This window comes from Acanthaster planci, linkage group LG04 (genome assembly GCF_054643075.1).
Source record: "Acanthaster planci isolate LZ-2023a linkage group LG04, COTS_SCS, whole genome shotgun sequence".
Taxonomy (NCBI): domain Eukaryota; kingdom Metazoa; phylum Echinodermata; class Asteroidea; order Valvatida; family Acanthasteridae; genus Acanthaster; species Acanthaster planci.
In genome coordinates, this window is record NC_141780.1 from 11,931,383 (window position 1) to 11,953,900 (window position 22,518).

Here is a 22,518-nt window from a genome sequence, read left to right on the forward strand (position 1 = left end):
TCACCGTTTTGTATTTTATATCTCAGGTTTCATTTAAAAATTTTCATTTCATTTATTGGAGAATTCAGTGGTGGTTCTTGTTTTTGTTCAAATGTTTGTTCCGATCTTTTTTTTTGTAATACAAACCTAACGTGTTTCAGGACTAGAAATAAGTACACAAATACACAACTACAAAGACATGTACGTGTAACATGTTAAGTTCTGTAACTCAGTTCAGTATGTTTTATTCTCAAGCTCTTTCCCATCATCATACATGATGTCAATTTTCACAAATTCATTTACAAATACATAGGTGCGGAGTAAGTTTACAAGGAAAATCTTTATTTACAATAGGTTAGATAACTATTTTATTTCAATTGATTCTTCAATAAACACCTATCCTATTTTCAGCTTGTTTGAATAATAAAAATCCGAGTCAATTCTTCAATACTTGGTTTGCTTTCTGGTAAATCCATTGTTTTTAATTTATTGAGCTACCTTAAAGATTACAAAAAGTTTGCAGAACAGAAAGATTTCCAAATGAACTGCATCAAATATTGCCCGGTGCCATTTATCTTTTCCCGTGCAAACTGCAAAAAAGCAAGATAGGTCATCCCTTAAAACCAGTCCCCTTTTAAGATGTAGTCACTCCTTTTAAAGATGTTTCTGGTAACCTTTAAAACTGGTGTTATTGGCTGCATTTCCACATTTTCGGTTTTGTATGTGAGAAGTTTTTCCATAGTTGTGAGCATATACCAAAACAACTACATGTATGAGGTCACACATTTGATTTCTAAATTAAATGAATTCTCTCCAGCATCTGTTGCTTTCACAACAAAATCAAATGCATCAATAATTGAGGTGAGTTGTATTCAGATCTTGTTTCCCATTTTTCTCATATCATGTTATTTTTGGTCATTAAGATTTGTTTCCATGTTAAAGTTATTCAGAAAACTTATACACTTTGAAAGTCTCTTCAATTTTCAAATTATATTTCTTTGAAAGACCATGTGCTAGTGACTGCAAGGGTTAGATCAGTGTCATAGTTGTCGCACTGAATTTATATACATGTACCCTGGTCCTAATTGGAACACTATTGCTTCGTCTGAATTTTACACTGATGGCTGAATTCCACATTAACTTTGGTAGAACTTTCAAGGTTCAATCTGTGTCCATCTACTTGTTGAGGGTGCTCTTTACATTTGCAAGTCATAAAGCTACCTTTGCATGCCTAGTAAAGCAAATAATTAAGTGCGGCCTGGTGAAAAATCATTTCTGATAACCCACACAACTCTGATCTATTCCTGGGGAAATTACATCAGACTTATCCACTCACAATACTGTGACAAGACTCCAAAATTATAAAACACACAAGACATCTCGAACTTTAGAAGACGGCTACTCTCTGGATCCTGCATCAATATATTTAAAAAGAAGTCATTTTTAATTCCAAGTTTTAAATAAAACAAACCAAACTGTCAATATGTTCTTATTTCTTTGTACATATAAAATGGGAAACCCCTAGAAATATTTCAAAGAAGACATCTTTTATTGGTTAACTTTTTTTAACGGTGCTGCATAATTCTTCAATATTAAAGATGCTGGCTTAGATGGCAAGAATACAGTATGCTTTTTTGACATTTATCATTCAGCATTCATCACCCAAAGACAAAACATGAGGTAAAGAGAGTTAAAGAAAGCAAATTATGAGCAAATTGAAATTTAATGAATACAAAATAATGCAATCAAGTGCATGTAACTGCATTGTAAGTACATGTGGGTAACAAGGGCAAATCCAGGAAGTTTTCTGGAGAGGGGGTATTAGGCCCCTCAGATTTTCTTTTTATATTCAACTGTTGCAAACAGCTAGACACATAGGTAATGTATTACACTATCACTGATGTACAAATAATACTGCTTACCAGATGTCATCCTTTCTATTGTTTTTTTCATTTATTTATTAATTTGCGTGTGTCAGAGCAGCCCCCCAACCCCGGATTTGCCCTTGAGTTATGATACAGATTATCAGACTACAGACTTAGTGACCACGAGTGAACAGTGCTGTGCGAGGGTTCACTAGAGCTCTAGTGTTAAGGACACACCGAGAGTCTACATTTGTTTGTGAGGGCTTATTGGGCTTTATCATAAAGGAAAGACATAAAGTTGACAGACACATGAAGAGAACAAATGATTTGTCCGGACCTTGATTTTTTGTCAAAACCCAGTCCTAAAAAGACAGTCAGTGCGCTTAGTCTATGGGAGAGTGTTATAGGAAACTACAAATCCAATGCCTTGTCCTCCGGGTCTGAAGTGCACCCTTTTACTTTTCATCTGAATGTGCACAAACCCATATCATCTGTGCGTGGGTGTTACGCACACCCTGTGACAGATACACAGTTGGCCACAGTTGGGGGGGGCCCTTCACAATGCAACACTACTGCAACAGTATGATAAACAGCCAAGCACAATTCAGGCCATGTTCAATTCATGACCATTTTGCTTGTCAACCGTGGTTGATTCTGCCTGGTATTAAACCTATGCACAAAATAAACCTTGGGTACCAGGGAAAATCGACCAGAATTAATTGTCACTGCTCTAACTTGGCCTTAATAGTGGACAAGATCACCAACAGAGGGTACAGGGAGAAACCAGAACTCCCTCATGCATAAACCTATGAAACAACCATTATTATGAAAAGAATAAAAATGAGCTTGGCTGGTCTTAATCCCATCGGTAAATATCGGAAAGTCAAAACAAGTTGTAAAATAATTCAAAAAATAAACTTGCAATGATTTTGTTCAACAATTTTACTTCCCTTTTTAAGCACCCCTCTACCCATGTTATGGTATGTGTCGCCCAGAAGCTGGTGCTTTGCAAACTAAGACATGATGGGCTCTCGACCGATAGGAATGGCTAAACAGTCTCACATATTTATAAATGTCAATGTTTCTTCTCCCTTGCTTGTAATAAATTAGACCGTGCTAAAAGTAAAGACATAGGTACAAATCCTTGTGAATGTAGTACAGCCCATAAGGCTGCAGTAACCATTTGTATTCTGCTTGTGTCTGCAATATTCAAGGTTCTCTCAAATCGTCACATTATGTATGTATTATGCGGGATCAACAATTTCTTATTTTACTCTTACTACACATCGTATGACACTTTTTTTTTAGATCATTGATTTTCATGTCAGTGTGGACCTCGCATTGTGACATGTACATCTAATCTCTGATGAAAACACATTTGAGATTTGGCAGTAACAACTGAAAAAGGTGCTTTGGAATGTTATTATAATTCTGTACATTGTTTCAAATACCTGACCGTAACTTTGATGAAATAATACAGTATCAGAAAGGTGGACCTTCAACCTTTTCTTAAAAAATAGCACCATTTTTCCTTGCCCCTTTCTTTCACCCTTCAGCAAGTTTTTGTTTTAAAACACTACTTGCCAAGCTATGTCAGTTCTACAGTATCACACACAAAAACTCCAACTGTGAGGCAGAACAATCTGTAGCTCAGTAACTTCCATAACACAGTCAGCTAATTTTTTCAAATGTAATGATACAGACAGCATAAGCATGGTTACCAGCAGCTGATCAACAGCTGTTTTCATCAATATAGGTTGCCCATAGGAAGTGAACCAGCCTGCTTCCTGTCCATGTAATCTGCGCCTGTAGCATTGCCAAATACTGTTCCCATTTTTTTTTAATAGTCTGGTTTCCTTTGCAACCGGCTCTTAAATTAAATGTAATGCACATACAGAATCTCTCAACACACGTAGAAGCATATTAAATCCTCAATTCAGTATTTTGCTTCTTACTCAACAGCTGGTTTGACAAACTGATAGAAATTTTTTAAAAATTCATTCTTAACTGTTTATAGACAGTCTTTGTGTTTGGACAGTAAAGGGAAGGGACGTGAAAGATTGTTTGGTACTGCTCTGTATTATTTATCACATCCCATGACAGTCTTCAGTTTACTTTAAGTTTACACCTCCATTTGAAATGGAGAAATCCTTTGCAGGATCTAACCACTCCTATTATTCCCCCACAAATTACTGATGTCAAGATGATAAGTTCGGAAATCGCTTGGAATTTCACTGTGAGAGGGTGAAGGCATTCTGCTCTGGAGTGGTGCACCCGTGAGTGTGAGCCCATGGCAACTCATCCAATGAGAATCCACCCACATGAGTCAAATTGAGTCCACTGCAGAAGATCACTCGGTTGGCCCCTTCCAGCTTGACTTCCCGGACAACTAGCAGCGTCAGAATTCACTGGAAGAAAGACAGCTGTCGAGTACTGATCATTTCTGCTTCTCAGTGATGCCAATCCCACTAACATCTCATGAGTGATCAGGGACTCGTGAGGAGTGTGGCTTACTTGTGAAGCTTAGTAGCCCTGCTCAGGGGAGCAGAGTAACTTTTAGTCTTTAAACTTCTGTGGCATCACTTGATGCAGTTCTTATTGCTCGACTGAACATCTGTACCCACTGCTTCTTATCATGTTCATCTGAGGCGAAGAACGTGAATGACTGCGTGCCATTGGGATCGGTAGATTTGACTCTGAAAGCATGTTTCACTGTAAGAACAAAAAAAACAGAAAAATGGTAAATAAACACCAGTTTTAATAATGTTCTACACAACCACATGGATAATTGTTTTTTATTTGGTCCCTTAATGTTTTTAGAGATGTGCTGTGAAGGCAGATAACATGACTGGCTAACAGATAAATCAATCACTTTTTTACAGGAATTAACTAATATGGACTTCCTACTGGAACAAATTGAATGGAATGCGTGACTACAGACTGGGCAGCCTTGGTAGGTTTAATACTAGACACAAAAACATGCTTGACCACCACACAGTTGGTTTTGGCCACTGGCTGACTGATGACCGATATGTCCCTGACCTCAGCTGTGGACACAGACAGACAACCAACCCCCTTCCACCAATTACTGGTGTGGCTGAGGTCACATACTGGGTCAATTAAAATCTCTCTCATAGGAATAGCCATAAATTACTCTCACTCAACAGATAAGAATATACTACAAAGATGGTGGAATGAAAAGAAAAGACGACAAATGATGCACACAGTGGAAATCAATACCACTCGCACTCATTTTTTAACCACTTTATGTCAGTATTTATGAGAATATTAAACTTAATAATATATCAAAATGCAACACTGACAGAGCTCTTTGATTGCATGGAATTTGATCCCATTTGAACCAGGCACACTTTGAACCACCAGCATCTGCAATATCTTTGTCTCCAATTCTGTTCAAAGTTTTGGAGTCAACTTTTGCATTATCACACTCCGCAAAACACAACAAAAACAAGGGAGCATACGAATGGGCTTCGACAACAAACAAAACATGCTGCCCGAGTTTATCAAAACTGTTTCTGTGATGGCAAAATTAACCACAAAGGCCTCCCCCAACAAAGCCCCGTGTGCCAGTATGCCAAGGATCACATGGCCTCTTCAGACCAACTGGGTCTGCATCATACCTTAGCCAGGTTTAGAATTACCCATATTTGGTTAAGGTAAACAGTCTCCTGGACAGGCCTCCCCCTCTGTGCGTGTAAGGAATACTTTGACATGTTTCAGGAGTTCAAACGATTGGCAGGTCAAAGGTCAACTTGTAACAGGTGTATCACCTCAGTAGCAAGGTACTGGCACATGTACATGTAGAGTAGATATATTGCTGGGGAATACTGGGATTTTTTGTTTTTGTTTTTTTATCTGAAACTCGAAAGGGTATAAGAAGAATCATCGTGATTAGATTCAGCTGTCAGAGTTAGCAATGATATTGTGGTATTTTAACTGCGTAAGGGATGCTGGGGGGGGTGAAGCCCATTTGCTTGATATGCAAGGGGTAACCATTCCCAGTCAAATTCCATCTGACTGAATTGTAATTTTCACTTGCTTAGTTGAGGTGTTGAACAATATTAGACATGAAACCAACAGGGGTGGGTAGTTTGTAAGAGGCACGTCTCCTGTGAACAGGAATCCTCACCTGTCTGACCACCAGTCAAACTCCTGAAGGAACCTCCCAGCTTGACCTCACCATCATCCAGGTCCTCCAGCTGCATGCTCTGAAGGGGGATTGGGTTCTCATAGACCTGGTACATCTTCTCCTCATTCCGGGTGACTAGTCTCGTCACAACCAGGATGTCCTCAAACAGGAAAACATGCAGCTTCTGAATGAAGAGAAGAAAAGCAGAAAAGTGTCAACTGAAAACAAAAATTCAAACGATTTTTAGCTGAAATGCCCTTGACTAAAACTGCCAGAGATACAAAGGCCAGATATGTTGAACTGTGTATTGTTTCTCCAAGGTGATGTCCTTACTGTAGTTAACAACAACAAAACAAACAACTCCAAGGAAGAAGGTTTAACATTGAAGTTATATACAAAATTCAACCAAACAAATTTACCAACTTGCCACCCCTTATACGTGTTTTCAGGGCTTGCAAATTCACCAACTGAATTCTTTTATTATGAGTACACACAGAATTGCCTTCCATAGTCATTTTAATGGGCTGATGAGTAATGCCATTCATTGTTAAGATTTACCTTGAATATTTTTTGACTCCTGAAAAGTGTATCATACACGACAACCCTTTTATCTATGGAAATTCTTACACAAATGAATGGCCCTTCTGAGCTATGTGTGGAATTCCCCGCCTGCAATGCCAGGTATTCCTCAGGTAACCTTGCTGAGATTTTGACTTGCACAAGTCCCTCAAGGGTACCTTTACTGACAAAGATGCAGGGCTCTGTCGGATCTAATCAACTGAACTCTTGAGTTGAACCAGCCAAGTCCACTGCTAAATGTAATGCTATCTGATCAGATGACAGGGCATGCCTCAATCTTTTTTCCCCCTCTCAGGGGTGGATGAGTTAACCTTTGAATTTAATTTGAATGCATCCTTGTACAAACTGGGCGAGTTACTTGGTTCATCACTCAAGGTAGGAGGGGATGGGAATAAGACAGCCCTGCCATTTGGTGGAGAGCGTTTATTCAGCTGACTTGCTCAGTGTCGTGGTCTGTTTCATACCATTCCTCTCCCCTTGATGTTTCGCAGCACCCCGCTGCACAGTAGCTTCTTCTGTTGACTAATGAGGGGATGCTCTTGACTGTCTCTCAGGTAGACCAGATGATCGATATAGTGCCGACATTTCATCTCCCCTGTCCGCCGATCAACCTCTTGGCTCACACCCTCTGCTGCCTTGGTCTGTTGTCAAGTGAGATGGGATCACATATGCAAAGGTTATCACAAAACTGACTGATAAGTGATTACAAGCTTGATCATTTATCATTGGTAAATTGACTGAAATGATAATATATAAGATCAAGTTTGGATCTTTAACGCCTGTTGGTTTAAATAGTACTTCATGTACCAATTCAGTTTATATTGACAGATGTAAAATTGAGTTGATTGGACAAGGAGATGTACATGTACTACACTGCAAGTGAATTTACCAGAGACATGCAATCCATTTTAAAATAATAACACAAACTAGTGACATGAATATCATAGTCTTAGGTATATTTCTGTTTCCTTTAGTAGCAATTGTGTTTGAGGAAATGGCTAATGTCATTGGGAGCTATCACAAGCCAACTGTGGCCAAAATTTGGACTTCTAGAAAAGGTCCTTTGAAGGCAACAATGCCACTCACTGCTTTTGCTAGGTAGTTTTTGTCAGGATGCTCATTGGGTGTCACCTCCAGGATCTTCTGAATCAAGAGCGGGTACTTGATCAGTCGCCGCCTGGGCACATCCAGGAAGTTCCACAAGTCCAGCCGGCGACTGAAGGGGGACTCCTGGCACCGTTCCAGAAAATCATGGACCTTCTTGTCTTGGCGCTTCTCGTCTAGAAGCACTTTGGCAGCTAGGAGATTTGTGCAGTAGGCTGTGTAGACATTGGTCAGGGTGGGCAGCTGCATAAGAAATGAAGAAAACATGACACCTAAAGCACACACTTATGGCTGCTGGAAGTTTTATCATATAACTTTATAAATCCACTTCTTGGGAAGGAAGGAATCTGATAGTTTGTTTTACCCACCCATTCTAAAAGGACATTGCCAATAAAGTCTGTTGTTCCATCTGCCTTCCTTTGTTTGTTCATCTTATTAATCAAATCTGCAACCAAACAAAACAATGAAGTGCAATTTGTTAAAATGAGAAAAGAATCCTTAAGTGGCTAGGCAACATGAATGATGAAAGGGATAAACCTCAAAAAAATGTAATGAAACGTGTTGATGAGTCCAAGTGAAACAAACTAGATCTATCCAGTACAGCCAGTGACCACTCTGTTGTTTGTCTCTGCATTCAAAGCAGGGGGTCTCACAGTGACCTGGAGGAGTTTTCCTCCAGATCTTGATAAGAATCTATCCTTACACAACCCAGCCCAGAGCACATGGAAAGAAAAGCCCCAAGCAAGATCATTGGCAAGGTGTACCATTAGTAAAACAAATAAAAACTAGCCCTGCTTCACTACAACCAATGCCATCCCTTTATCACCAACTTCTTCTGTCAATGCCAGTCTTAACGTAGCAGATTTTGAAACATTTTTGAAGGCGACTTTTGTGTTTAATTTGTCTTTGTGCAAGGAAAAAACTACCAGTTTTGCCTTGAACGTTTTAATTTTTGAAAAATTACACATGTAGTTTATACATCTAATAGTAATTTGGCAGTGCACATAGCTGGAAGTAAAGTGTCAACAATTTTAATATGAAAAATGGAAAAAAACACTGCCAAGTAAATTGGCAGTTCTTCACTTCGGAGACATTCTTTGAGAGGTTTAAATCATGCTCTAAGGAAAACTGAAGTTTGTCAGCGATGTGCGTGCCCAAGGGATAGCCCTGTAAAATTGGCCCCACACGAACTCAAAAGTACCGCCACCTTGTAATCCAGTAAGCTGAACCATGCATGACAGCACAGATGCTTTGCTACCATATTACTGTACACAATACTGAGATAAAGAATTGTCCCAAAAATGCCTTCACCCAAGGAGAAACTAACATTCAAAGTATTGAGAGAGTTATGCTAACTATTTTTACGGATGAGAATTATTCCAATCGATTGGACCAATTGTGAAAGTAACACCACCTCTGTTGAATCAATTACAATGTAGGCGTGTACATGTACTGTATTTACAGACAAACTTAAAAAAAACATTGGTCTGAAACTGCAGACAGAAACCATGTGCATGCAGCATGATCTTGTATACTGTGGGTCAAGAAAATGTGGGCTTTTGTCGACGTGTGAACAATTGCCGCTCAGAAAATCATCAAATCAAAACCGCAAAAGGGTCAACTTTGTTCCCCTTAAACCTGAAAAAAATGAATTGAAACAAATGCAAAATATGCTGGACTACAATATGACTGATTTGGGTATGGATAGGTCAGTGCCTGCAAAATGCTGAAAATGGAAACCACAGGTTTGATTTCTGGGAATGTAAGGGAAGATGCAAAAAGCCTAGACGCTGGTAAATCTAGGTGAGAAACAACTCAACGAGGCACTTGGGACATGTAAAACCTGGATTCTCGGAGAGAACCACTTGCAAAGACAATATCAACCACCAAGCAATGCAGCACTACAAAAGATCATTCCATCTACTTTCAATTTAATTATCTCCTGTTGGCCATCTAAACCTGCTCATCTCATGAATTTCTCTGAAAATAGCTCCAAAATAATAGGAATATACGGGCGCTCAGTGTTCCGTGACAGCACTAAATCACAAGGTGTACGCTCAGGTTGCAGACAGTTTTCCCCCGATGGGAAATCAATTGCGAGTGCAGTACCTATATGCATTTGTGTGCATGCGCACAAATCAGTTTTGTACCAAGTAGACCATGCTTTACACTGTACATCGCATCAAATTTGTTTATAAAATGTTGCACACTGCATAGACAGCCTGAAGTGATGTACGTAATTGTGCATTAATAATAAGACTTCCAGGAATTGATGTGTTACAACAACAGCGTGGACAAAGTAGGGAAATGACTGCGCTTTCAAATAACCACACGCTTGAAATGAAAAGCAATTAAATTGTCAGGTGTTTACAGAGAATTCTCTGCATATGGCAGAATTAAGCCACACGCTTTATATACAACAGAATAAATTAAAAAAATACAAGGGGTGACAATGATGCTTTTCTCAAAAACTGCATTCCCTCCCCTAGAAAAAGGTCATTTCTTTTTCAGCAACCTTCTTTTTGCATTTTACATGCTCATCATATATATCTCTCTCTACTGCCTCTGCCTTGTGCAACATATCAAGGCATACAACAAACAATAAAATTTGTTTTTACCTTGATGCAAGGGCTGCAAATCTTCCAGTCCGCCAAATATTGTCTCCAACTCTTGCTCACTGAGCATGCCCAGAGACCTCATGGAATCTCGATACGTCTTCATGATCAGCTTCAAGTCGTCCACCATGTCCAACTCCCCACGGAAAAGCTCATAGATAACCTACAGAGGTCCAGGCAGAAATGACAGTCTGGATATGTATCTTCAGACTTTTGCATTCATTGTCTCACACAGAAATTCACGAGAACAGCTCTTGGCCTTTTTCAAGAAATGATAAACTTGTCCTTAGGCATTCACTTATGACCTTTGACCAAATTAATAGCAATCTGTTCTCTTTTCTATTTATTCATTAATATTAATACAACATATACGTGTATTTATTCATTGAAAAATAATCTACGTGACAACAGTCACACGTATGTGGGCATATATATGTGTAGTGTACAAGGAATTCATCTTTTAATAGTGTTCAAACAATTGATAAATTTTGCAGCAAATTAATTTTCACAAGTTTTAGCCTCATTTCAAAACAGATCTTTCCAAATGACCTTTAACCATTTACAATGTATGCTGTTAATGATGGATAGCTTTAATGAAGTCAGGTTAGTGAATAGAACTTTCTAATCTTGAACACCCACACAGCGTTTCCTAGAATTCTCTTCAATCTTAGTTCTGTCCCACCACTCCATCTATTTCTTACTGAAGTCTTGACTGCTTGAACAGAATTCTTTTACCATTTGCAATCCTATCGTACCTCTTGTCTCTTGATCTGCCCCTTGGTCAATCCTTCATTGATGTTGCTCTGCACTGTGTCTGACCATAGCACGCTATCTCTCCTCTTGGTGGGTGTGACCGTTGGCTTACAGTAAGGCTTGATGTTGAATGGAGGGGAGTGGCTCGTCCGGAAGCTCATTGATCTCTATCAAAGAAAGAAAAATAGACTTTGTAAAGAAGTGACTGAAGAGCAAGTCAAAAATGCTGTCTTTTGCAAAGATGAGGAAAAAAAGGGGGGCGGGGGGAAATTATTTTGTCTGGTCACAGAAGTTACTCTTTCCTCTGAACGAAAGTTTCCCTGATCATGGAGAGAAAAAGAAAGAAATTAGTCGAGAAATGGCAAGTCTATTTCTGGGAAAAAAAAAAAATGAATTATAAAAAAGAAAAACACTTCAGGTTGTGAACTCTGGTGCCACAATACTGCAGTGTGAAGTATGCAATGAAGCATGTGTATGACTGAAACCAGTTGCTTGGCCTCTTAACGACATTAGAGTTGACTGTCCAAATTATGAAATAGCTATAGAATAATCACTCTTAAACACTAACCATGGTCACAGACGGTGTTTGCTCAGTGCCCCGCACCATTTTTGAGACTGCTTCACCAAAGCTACCTCGCAGGCAATAAAATAGGAGATTTTCTAGTACCGGTTGCCTATTATAACACACGTCGCAGCTCATGTGTAGCAGTGCTCCTCTGCTGAGATCAAGTCACTGAATAATTGCCTACGCTATCCCCATCTCTAATGATACACAGGATGGGAGAGAGTCCTATGTGTACAATATGCCTAACGTACTTTGGCCGGGAAAAAATTTATTTGGCTCATACAGCTCAGTGACACTACCTAGAAATCACTGCACTGTGTGGCAAATACAAATCTGCGTAGGTGGTGCTAGACTTGCCATAAATACATACTACAGGGTTTTAATTTGTGGCTAAGCCAGTAGAGCTGACGTCAGTTACAAGCATACATGTACCGGTATGTCTAAAAAGACAGATTTTGACAAACAGGGCTTGGGTACTATTGAGTGCTTGGTCAGGAACTGGGCACTGTGGAAAGGAAAACAAACAAGGTAATTGTGATGGAAGGGTACGGGGACGAAATGTGGATTTCCAAGTAAAAACAAGTCAATCAGGTACCAATTATCTTTGGGGAAAATGTGGTATGGTAAGTTTATGTCCCTTGGAAAGCAACGCAACCACTGAGGAAGAAATGATACAACATAGCAGCCACAAAACGTCCTCTCTGAAGAGACAGATCAGTCACTGTGGTAATGGACTATTTGGTTTGGAAAAAAAAATCAGTACTAAAATATTAAATGCAATCTCCAAGATGCCTTTTGCTTTGTAAAAAAGATGGTATATAAGACATACACTTCCAAACATCCAAACCAGCTGGTAAAGATGAACACACAGTGAGTACTTGATGTAATGCGCCTACCGGTTGTTCTCACCAGGTCTTATGTCAGGATTGGTCACTTGTTCCTAGGGGCAGTGTTGTAGTCGAGACCTTTATGTCCGAGACCAAGACCAAGGCATTCGAGACCGAGACCAGCTCTTTCAAGACCGAGACCAGAACTTCGAGACCGAGACTTTTGCAGTTCGAGACCGAGACCAAGATGACCGAGACTGAGACCTTGCACAACATATACAATATATAGGCCTACATGTAGTTCATTAATGGTAAACGTGGTGGACAATTGGCATTAAACAGCAAAATTAAGTGCAGATTTTACATGTAAAGCACACAACATATTCCATATTCCATGAAAGAGTTTTATTTGAACTCTGGGAAAAAACAGCACACAGTTATTTTGACCATGAAGGCATGGACTGCCGATGCTATAGAATTTTGTATAGAGTATACGGCATAATCGTACATTAAACATGTACATGTACAGAGTTTTTGTGTTTCATATGTATAGCAAAATTAACGTGGGCGGGCCATGTCCAAATGTTTAAAAAGGCAAAACGTGGGGTCTGAGTTGCTTGGACTATGCCAAAAGGTGTGCATGAGTTCAGTTTATGAGTTATACTCTGTAATGATCAATGGACAGGTTAGTAGGGTCACACAACATCGTGGGCAGTTCCCTATTAAAAGTACATGTACATGTAGCCTATATAAAAATGATGATTTTGCCTATCCAAGTTTCCTCACTGATGTGTAAACATTCTACCGTAAGAATACTTTCCTGACACTTTGTTTGGAACAAGAGTGAAGAAAGACAAAAGACGACCACAATTTAAGTTTCTAACAAAGAATTGTACTATCCAGATGGTACCTGACTCATAAACTGTGTAAAAGGGTCATTAAGATGAATGCACTCTCCTCTATTTTTACAATTGGCATGAGAACGAGTTCTGTCGGCCGGCCACGTGTAATATGCTGTGCGTGGCGTGCGTGCAGCCCGGCGTGTCATGTGCATAGTACAGTGTGTACATGTACATGTATGCATACACACAACTGACGTATGTGTACCAGTGAAATGAAAGAGGTACTGCACGCAGGGTACCAGTGTTCCGGGCTGAGAATATGCATTAGTCTCCATTCCAGCTTTGATTTCATTCTTTATCGTGAATACCATGTCGTACATGTTCCAAGCATACATGCGGAATTGCGTGCAGTTCGGAACTAGACTCATTCGGAGGTAAACTTGCGCTGCAAGCAGCACTGCTGTGTACAGTATGTGTGCTGTATGTACCGTACGATCCGCATACGTGATTTTGCCGCGGCTGAGCGTGAATTGTTGTCGCACATTTTCTGCATTTCTGTCATGGTCTCGGCAGGTCTCGGGTGGGAGACCCGAGACCTCGGCATCCGAGACCAAGACCGAGACCAGCCCTCCCGAGACCGAGACCAACCCTCCCGAGACCGAGACTCTTGTAGGCCGAGACCAAGACCGAGACCGAGACCTCAAAAAAAGGTCTCGAGACCGAGACCAGGTCTCGAGACCTCCAACACTGCCTAGGGGGGAATTTTGCCATTCAAAAACAGTTGCACCACTGACACACTGCATGAAAAGGCTGATTCAGGCAAAAGGATTTTGTTTCTTCAGAAGTGACAATCCAGAGGGGGGGAGGGGACAATTGACCGTTTTATTCAGGATAGAAATGATATCTTGATCTACACCAGAGTAAGGATTGAACCAGGCAGTTTACATACATACATATATGTCTAAGCCCATCCAATAAACCAAAACAACCAGAACATACATGTACAAGTCTGGATATTAAGTAGTTCCTTACCTTTCAAACATCCTGTGCTAGTTTAGCCTCCTGTTTTGAATTACATGTACATCTCAATATGCATGTATCAACTCTGATCATGAATCACGGAGTGTAATTAAGAAATGTGGTTTGAGTTCAGACTTCATCTGCAGGCAGCTACTGGTACATGTGCTCTCACACACATGGTTACATGTAAAAATGACTTAAGATATTCTTGGATTTTTTCTTTTTTTTCAATTCAAGGAGGATCTGGCTTGAACAGAGCAAGAAGCTGTGACTTTCTGAAAGCCAGTGGTTGGGGTAAGAACTCCAATGAAAGATGAAAAACCTGCACCTGCACGTGAACCACGGCGAGAGAGATGCGTCTCACCATGGTCAGGCGTGAAGACACGTGCTTTCTTCAAATATTTGAATATTGCGTGCTTCATTTGTCAAGGGGTTCTTGTGAGATGTCAAGACCATGCAGATCCATGGTAAACCAATATTTCTAAATCTGATTGATATTTGAAAAGCATCTGGTCTCTCTAAATATCACTGCTGACTTAACTGTTTGTATTTGTACGCGTACATATGCCATTTTACCTGCGAGAATTTCATGACATTTATTTTTTTAAATGTCATCCAGATACTTAAGTTAACATGTAATAAGATCAGATGTAACTGGCCAGCCATTGTCTTTCATTCGATGCTAAAACAAGTTTTGGGAAGTTTGGGTTAGACGCCAGGTGGCTGGAAATGTCTAACCATCCAGCCATCAACTACCGTACTATTGGAATTCAAAGAAATATCAATGGATTACGAGTACATGAAGATGAGAACATCTGGTTTGTTGCTGTTTGTTATCAGCTTTTGAACATTAAAGAGTCATTTAGAGATTCTGATAATGGAGCAATTACGAGCATCTGTATAGGACAAACATCATGGCAATTGAAACCCAATTCCCATAGATACACCAATCCAATGGACCAAAGCCTCAGTTTCTGAGACTCCAATCAGGATTCCTGATCACTAGATAAACACTTTAGAAATCCCTGCTGCAACCAGGGCATACTGAACAGCTCCCCTGCTTGTTCTGGTACCGCTTTTCACTGGTTTCAGGGAATCCACTCTGAAATGATTGGCCAACACGCTGCTTAAAATCCTTGTCATGTAGGCCCCTCAGCTGGTAATGCTCTGCTGTTTAGCTATGCCTGGCAAGAATGATCCTCGAAAGACGGTGGGAATTTCAAGGATGATGCTCCTGCGGGACAGATGAGCTAGGGCAAATAGTATCTTTGCAAAAACTATCTTAAGAAACTGCGACTCTCTAGAGCCTGGTATTTCCAGCCTCATGACTTTTACAAAGTGCAGTTAATATTAACTAGTAATCTGTACACGTGCATGCAAGAGGGATATCCCTAGTTCTCCCTAACCTAAAGTATAAACAAAGCAGGTGGGATGACATTTGGAGAAAGGGCAACGTCTTAGTTTAGTGGAAACTGACTGTGGGAGGAGACAGATGGAGCAGGAGGATTTGTTATTTACCGGTAAAATCCAGCTGATACTAGCTCCCCAGTAAATCTAATACACCTCCATATTAATAAACTGTCACCACCCCCTAAGAAGTCATGTTAAGTAATGCTGACAAATTCACACCTCTGACTGACAGAACTTGACATGGCTCTGGGCACAAGTCTTATTTTGGTTATTCCGCAAATGGCATACAGAATTTCCAGGTTGTCACGCCAATTGTGTCCCCTTAAGGCTCCAGCATGTCTAGCATTCTCTGTGTATCCTATTCTAAGACATAACACAGGGAATCATAATACGTACTCCGACACCCTATATGAAAATGATCCAGTTATTTGTGGCTACTTTCTTGGTATAGCGGTATTTTGTACCATAAAAGCTTCCGTGTACATGCAAGTTTGTATATGACACAAGGTGTCCACATATAGGCCACAACCTGGCAGGAGGGTTGTGTAATGTGAAGACTTTTCTAAGTTTGAAGAGATCAAATGACCAGGTGAATTTTAAAAAGGTTCAGGACAAAAATAATTTCTCACTTTAATAAAGCCCTTCATCCTCATTTTGAAAAATTTTCCAAATACCTACATGTACATGAATGAGATAAGTACATGTACTGTACATGTACCTGCAGGCCTACACATAAAGCCTTTTCACACTACTGCCTGTTCACGTGGGTTGAACTCAACCCTGGGCAAAAAAACCTCATGACTGCCCTGGGTTGAATATTCAATTTTTCTACCCTATATTATTGTTTTACACTTGTTTCATGCGAACCGAGCTCACTGGGGCGAGGTCAACCCAGAGATAAGCATGAACCATTGTAAACCCAGGTTGACAGCCCTCAACCCTGGTCCAGAGCAGGGTTGAGGATTGAAAATTGTTCTGCAAACTAAAACACAATTACAATAAAATACAATATGTATATTAATTATGTAATAAACATACAGTAACCTGATATACATGTACATGTACACTGTACACACGTGTATACACTGTACATGTATGTTCCTGTACTTTGTGAGTGATTATGAGAAAAGAAATTTTTAACAGGCTGCTTTTTAACCCGTAAAATTGTTTCTAATGTGCCCAGTAACGAATACGACTGGCTTCTAGGAATCGTACCAGTGTCTGACTGTCATCGGACTGACTGAGCTCAGCATGTTGAAATAAGTTCATCAAGATAAGCACACCCTCACATGAACATGGTCAGGCCTTCATTGTGTTACGGGAACAATTTCTTTTATAAGGCAAATGAGGACCTGGTAGTAGGGACATTTTATGTCCCTACAATGTTTTTGGTCCCCACAATTGTTGGGCAAGTACATCCATACTTGTTACCAGGTTTATATGGGGACACCATACCAGTTTAAAAAAGCCAAGAAGTTATGGGTACCAAAAACTCATCCAGACTTTCCTGACAAAGAAATTGTTTTCTGAATGTGGAGAGGGCCTACTCAACCCAACCTGGTCCTGGGTTGAAGGAAATTTTACATGTGTTGAAATTACAGGGACAAATTTCTCACAACTCAGTCCCAACTTCCCTAACAAAAGAAACAGTGGGAAGTCCCACTGGACCTACCCATGTGAGCTAAAACTGAGTTCCCAATATAAAAAATGACTGGGCCCTGAGAAAAGCAGTCATCACAACTGTTACATACAGGCCTCTTTCTTGATATGTCATCAAGGATGGAGGCAAAGACTGAACCAATATGCCACAATGATAGAAATTAAAGTCATGCCAATCATAAGGTTGAATCTCCCCTCAGCTTATGCACACGTACAGTACTAATTAAAGGTGGGACTCTGCACGTCCATTGTCTACACAAATTGTACTTGTACTCCCTTGAATCAGTCAGTAAAAAAATTGACATTAAAAAATGAGACATTTGATCTAACTCACCCTGACTGGTTCACTCCTGGGTCTGGTCTTTGTTTTTACCGAAGTGGATAAGAGGGCATCGAGTGTCTGTGTTCCTGTCATTTCTGATTGTTCTTTTAACATCTTCACTAGGGTCCAAATCGTTTTTCTTTCATATACTTCAACCATAATTCCAATTTAAGTTCCACACACCCTGCTTCACCGGGCGCCTAAAGTGAAATGTTCTTATGGCATGCACAGCTCCAAAAATACCAATTCCTGTTCAAGGTTTTCTAATTAATTCAAAACACCGGGTTTATGCTACAACCCACCCACTAGCAGACAGTGTGCGTAGTCTGGAACAACAACTGGCATTGGGTAACCATCACCAGAACTCATCTGACATATCACCTGGACTTTGCGGTGACGTTGATGATAGATGACAAGCTCACGCAAGGGGGAAACAACACAGGGACTCGGTCAACACATCATGCGTTGGTGTTTCCACTGCCTGAATACCAGTCAAGGTTGTCCCTCACGAGTCCCAACTCCCCCAGGAGAGTAAATGGACTTTCCCTCCCCAATCACTGCGATTATTTATTGTCCCTCTGTGACGTCAAGTGCATTTTTTGCCCAATTTTTCTGAATCACTGGTGCCACTGACTAAATCCCCTATTTTAACCACTAAGCCTTTAAATTCCAAACTTTCACCATTAATCAAATAAACTTTCACCATTAATCAAATAAACTGTCTTTGTCTTCTCATGGTAAACAGATACTCAAAAGATACTTTGAAGAAAAATTTGAAGCATTTTGCACACAGGAAGAAAATGATCAATAATATTCCATTCTTCTTAAATTGACCTGGAAGTGGAAAGTTCTGAAATGAAGGTGCATCTATACCATTAAAATTGATCACTGGGAATTCAATGAAAATTCCAACCCCACAAACAGCTCACCTTAAAAAGTAATTTCAACTGCAGTACAATTCATGTGGAAGGAAGTGTTACCAGAAATAGCTAACCTTGTTAATAACAAACAGCATCCCATGACAACAAGAAGGGCGTTTCTGCTGTGTAGGAAATACTATTATGAAATTCCTGCCCTGTGAAGGTGCAATACATACCACAGGATGTACATCATGATTAATTACCAATGGAATCATATCCCAAAGATATACCAAAATAGAGGGACAGAAAACAAATCAGAAAAAAACTCTCCCAAGAAAACAGACTATACCCCGAAAAAATTACAATATGTATAAGGGACATTTTACTAATTTGCCACATTTTAATTAGAATTTAAATTTGAGTGATCAAAATAAAACAAATGCTCGAACATGTACCAGTACATGACTACAAGAAGTAAAGTTCATTGTGGCAGGAAATGTTGTAACACAGTAACAGAGAAAAGGGGAAGTCTTGAAACCAATGATCAGATAAGGAAACCAAACCAGAAGAACAAACAACAAAATGTCTCAATAAAATAGATGAGACTTTTCCAACCAACAAAATCTTCTGGGTTTGGAAAACAAGGGCAAAAGTTGAAAAAGCTGCCTAGTGCCTAGCATGGCTTTCACACAAGGAGACTATTTCCTGATAACAGGCTTCCGACATCCGAACTTTACAAGTTCACAGAATTGTTTGGTGTCTTGTAATGAAACAATAAAGGGGCCACCTTTTCTACAGTCATCTAATATAAATATCCAGGTTTTCAATTTCAATGAATTTTGTAGTGTTCTCACTTTCAATTACAATTCCTTTTAAAAAATCACAAAAATGCCACCAAGAAGTATGTAAATTCAATTTCTCCTAAGATAATTGTCAAAAATTGTTGTTGTTTTTGGTAATCAAATCAAAGCTTAGAATGCTATCTTTTCAACTCGGAAGACTTCCCTGATATGTGATGATAAACTATGGAGATAATCTTGATTACATAAGACATATCCTTTTTTGTTCTGTCCAATGGGACACTGTGTGTGCCAATGACCTTTCATTTTCAACACCGCAGTAGGCCCCACACTTACATGTACAGGTACATGATCATGGACCCGATACGCCGTCCTATCCACTTTGAAAAGAAGCACCCCCCTTATTAGTTGAACAGACCTAGGCTGGTCGGAAGTGTTCATTTTGCTGGAAACGACGTGACCCCAACATGTGCATTTCATAATCCTCATGAAGTTCCAAACTTCTGACCAAAAGAGCCTCTGTTGCTATGAAAATTGCACCCTCTCTTGGTCCAGCTCAGTGCTCATAGTACTAGTCCGCGCACTGCAAAGTACGGCCAGCGACTCAAGATCCACGTATTTCAGAGACATGCAGTAAGCCCAGTGAAAGGCATGCCTACCAGTACGGGTACGTGAATATTGAAGGAAAAAATGTGCTTAACTTAGCGATGAAATAATGGAAATCTTAATGAGCACAAGATGCACAACCACACAAAGCAGTTGGCAACATTTTCAGAATTAGGCCTACTTGTTCTTTCTTCCGCAACTCAATCAGAATATACTGTTGCTGTCATACTACGTGGAATAAATGTGCAAATATTTCTGTGGGTGTTTTCTTTATCGTCAAAGTGGTAACATCAACCACCACATTTCGCACTTCTTTCGTAAAAACTATCAAACTTAGTGTAATTGGAAATCTGAGTCTGTCTTTGTTAAATTTGTCTTATTCTGTTAGCTCAGGATTGATCTGCCCTTTAAATTTGAGATGTCTATTTTGCAAAGTTCACTTTTGCTTTCAAAATGTCTCATAAGGTTCTTGTGAAAAGATTAACGTTTGAAGCTGGAACCGTATCTACCATATGCCATTCACTGATCGCACACTTATTTATTGTTTGTTCAAACATAACAAAGCCCCCCTCCCCTGCAACTTGTAATCGCAGATGCCGCAGAGGTTGGAACATGATCTCTGAGTTGGCAATGAACAGATCTAAAAAAAACCCAAAAAACAGCAATGGACCGAAGAAATTTCACTAAGCATTATCACTACTGCCAGGATGGCGTGAGTGGCGTCTTCCAAGTTCCAAACTTTGCAAAAATGTCTATAAATTCCTAACGAGTCACGACTGGGACAGAAACTACATGTACAGTAGTTGTCTGTGAATATTTATGAAGTAGCTGGTATCAGGCGAACACTTAGCTATGAAAGTAGAATGTGAGTCTGCCAGTGAACACACATGCGCTATCACCACTGGTGCCCGTGAATTGGGGTTTGGAGTAAATGGCTTGAACTGTGAGTGTGGAAAAACATCCGAAAAATAAAACCTGGTGTTTATTGACTGATACCTTGCACTTTGATACTGGGCCTGGCAGACCTACCCATAGATACCGTACATCGTTGATGTTTATTTCGCGTTTATGCAAAAGTCCATTTTAGTCAAAACCTCTGTGAGCCTCACAAGCAGTAGGCGAGAAGTGGCGAGAAGGAGCTAAATAGGTCTACTGACACATCTAATTTCTGTTAACTGCGTGAAACTTCCAGGGTGCATAAATTGCATTTTGAACAAGAAAAAATTGTTTTTGACAACAGGCAATGAGTCAATTATGTCTTAATGTCCTGCTCAGCATACTCAAGAGTTACTATGCCTGTGACCCTATAAATACATGTAGATGCACATTTTGGAGTTGAGTCCAAGCAGAATTGTGATTATGAGATGGAATTGAAATCGATTCCAAAAATGCTGGATTTGCTCAACACTACTCAACAGACATACAGAGGAGATGTTCTACTTAATCTTTATGTCAAGACCATGTTCGCTCTCACCTGTAAGGCAACACCGACTTTCTTGACGGAGGACACCGGAGACACCAGGCTTGCCAATGAAGTAACCTTGACCAGGGTCCGGGACCTTCTGGTGCTGGTCCCCTGCGATGATCAAACAAACAGTGAAAATATATATGCAGGAGCACAAGGAGTCCGTTATTCAAAGCTACCACTGCCACATCCTACATGTAGCACCATCAGTCTGTTTATGTTTTCAAAGTACATTTCTATGCTCTTTTGTTTCTACCCAAGGGAATGAAGTTCAGTGAACATGGGCACTGCTGTATGACACGTCCAGTGAATTGGCATGATGCAGAGAAAAGTAACATGCCTGCCCGTATGCAAAGCTCTAGACAATAATCCAAAAAGGCACCACTACTGCAGTAGCACCACACTCACGCAGGCATTCTTAAACTTGAGGTGTGCATACACTTGGCAAGTCACAGCACTCTATTGGGTGAGGATGAATTTATAGCGTGCATACCACCTGTGTGCAGGAGGATTAGTCTATTGTGCAGCTGCAGGCTTTTGTCTACCAATCCTGCACAAGGCCAAATGGCTTGAATGTGCAGTACAGTACTGTACGTGTACCATTCCCAAGCAGTTGTTCATGAACCATTCCAAGGTACTAGTTGCATCTTCGCATACAATTTCTGAAGGAACATGACACAAGGGTTCCCACCACTTCAGGTTTTTCTTGCAAATGCAAATTTCCCCTTAATTGTTCCCAGCCACTGAGGTCATAGCTAATCCCATGAAAAAGATAAAAGACAACAAAAGCAAAACAAGAAGTGATAGTAGGACTTCATTCTAAACATTCCTGTAGTGAATAATTATACACTCCAGTCCACTGAATCACATCGCTGCAATCATGTAACAATGTACCTGTACATGCACATGTATACACGTGCAGGTACCCTGTAGGTATACTGTAAGAATTTGGGTCACTCAAGATGAACTTGGTGCAGAACGTGCTTGAACTGAAGTTTAGCTATTCCATCCAGCCTGACATGCATTCTAATGACTGCTGACAGCTTGTTATTCAGTTGGACACATTACACCCTGTGGACAGCTAGGCAAAGGAGGCC

The 22,518-nt window shown here is 40.1% G+C and overlaps 1 protein-coding gene across 1 annotated transcript in view; it reads right to left on the reverse strand.

Annotated features, from left to right (window-relative positions):
- Positions 1-194: 194 nt before the first annotated feature.
- The window catches only part of LOC110984884 (rho guanine nucleotide exchange factor 3-like), a 52,265-nt gene continuing 29,941 nt past the window's right edge, over positions 195-22,518 (reverse strand). The window contains exons 6-13 of the mRNA XM_022245484.2: positions 21,431-21,532; positions 11,048-11,212; positions 10,296-10,455; positions 8,046-8,122; positions 7,660-7,920; positions 7,038-7,214; positions 5,995-6,178; positions 195-4,556 (exon numbers count right to left, since the gene is read on the reverse strand). Coding sequence (XP_022101176.2) covers positions 4,408-4,556; positions 5,995-6,178; positions 7,038-7,214; positions 7,660-7,920; positions 8,046-8,122; positions 10,296-10,455; positions 11,048-11,212; positions 21,431-21,532 — 1,275 coding nt within the window. The 3' untranslated portion in view covers positions 195-4,407. The remainder of the gene's footprint in view (positions 4,557-5,994; positions 6,179-7,037; positions 7,215-7,659; positions 7,921-8,045; positions 8,123-10,295; positions 10,456-11,047; positions 11,213-21,430; positions 21,533-22,518) is intronic.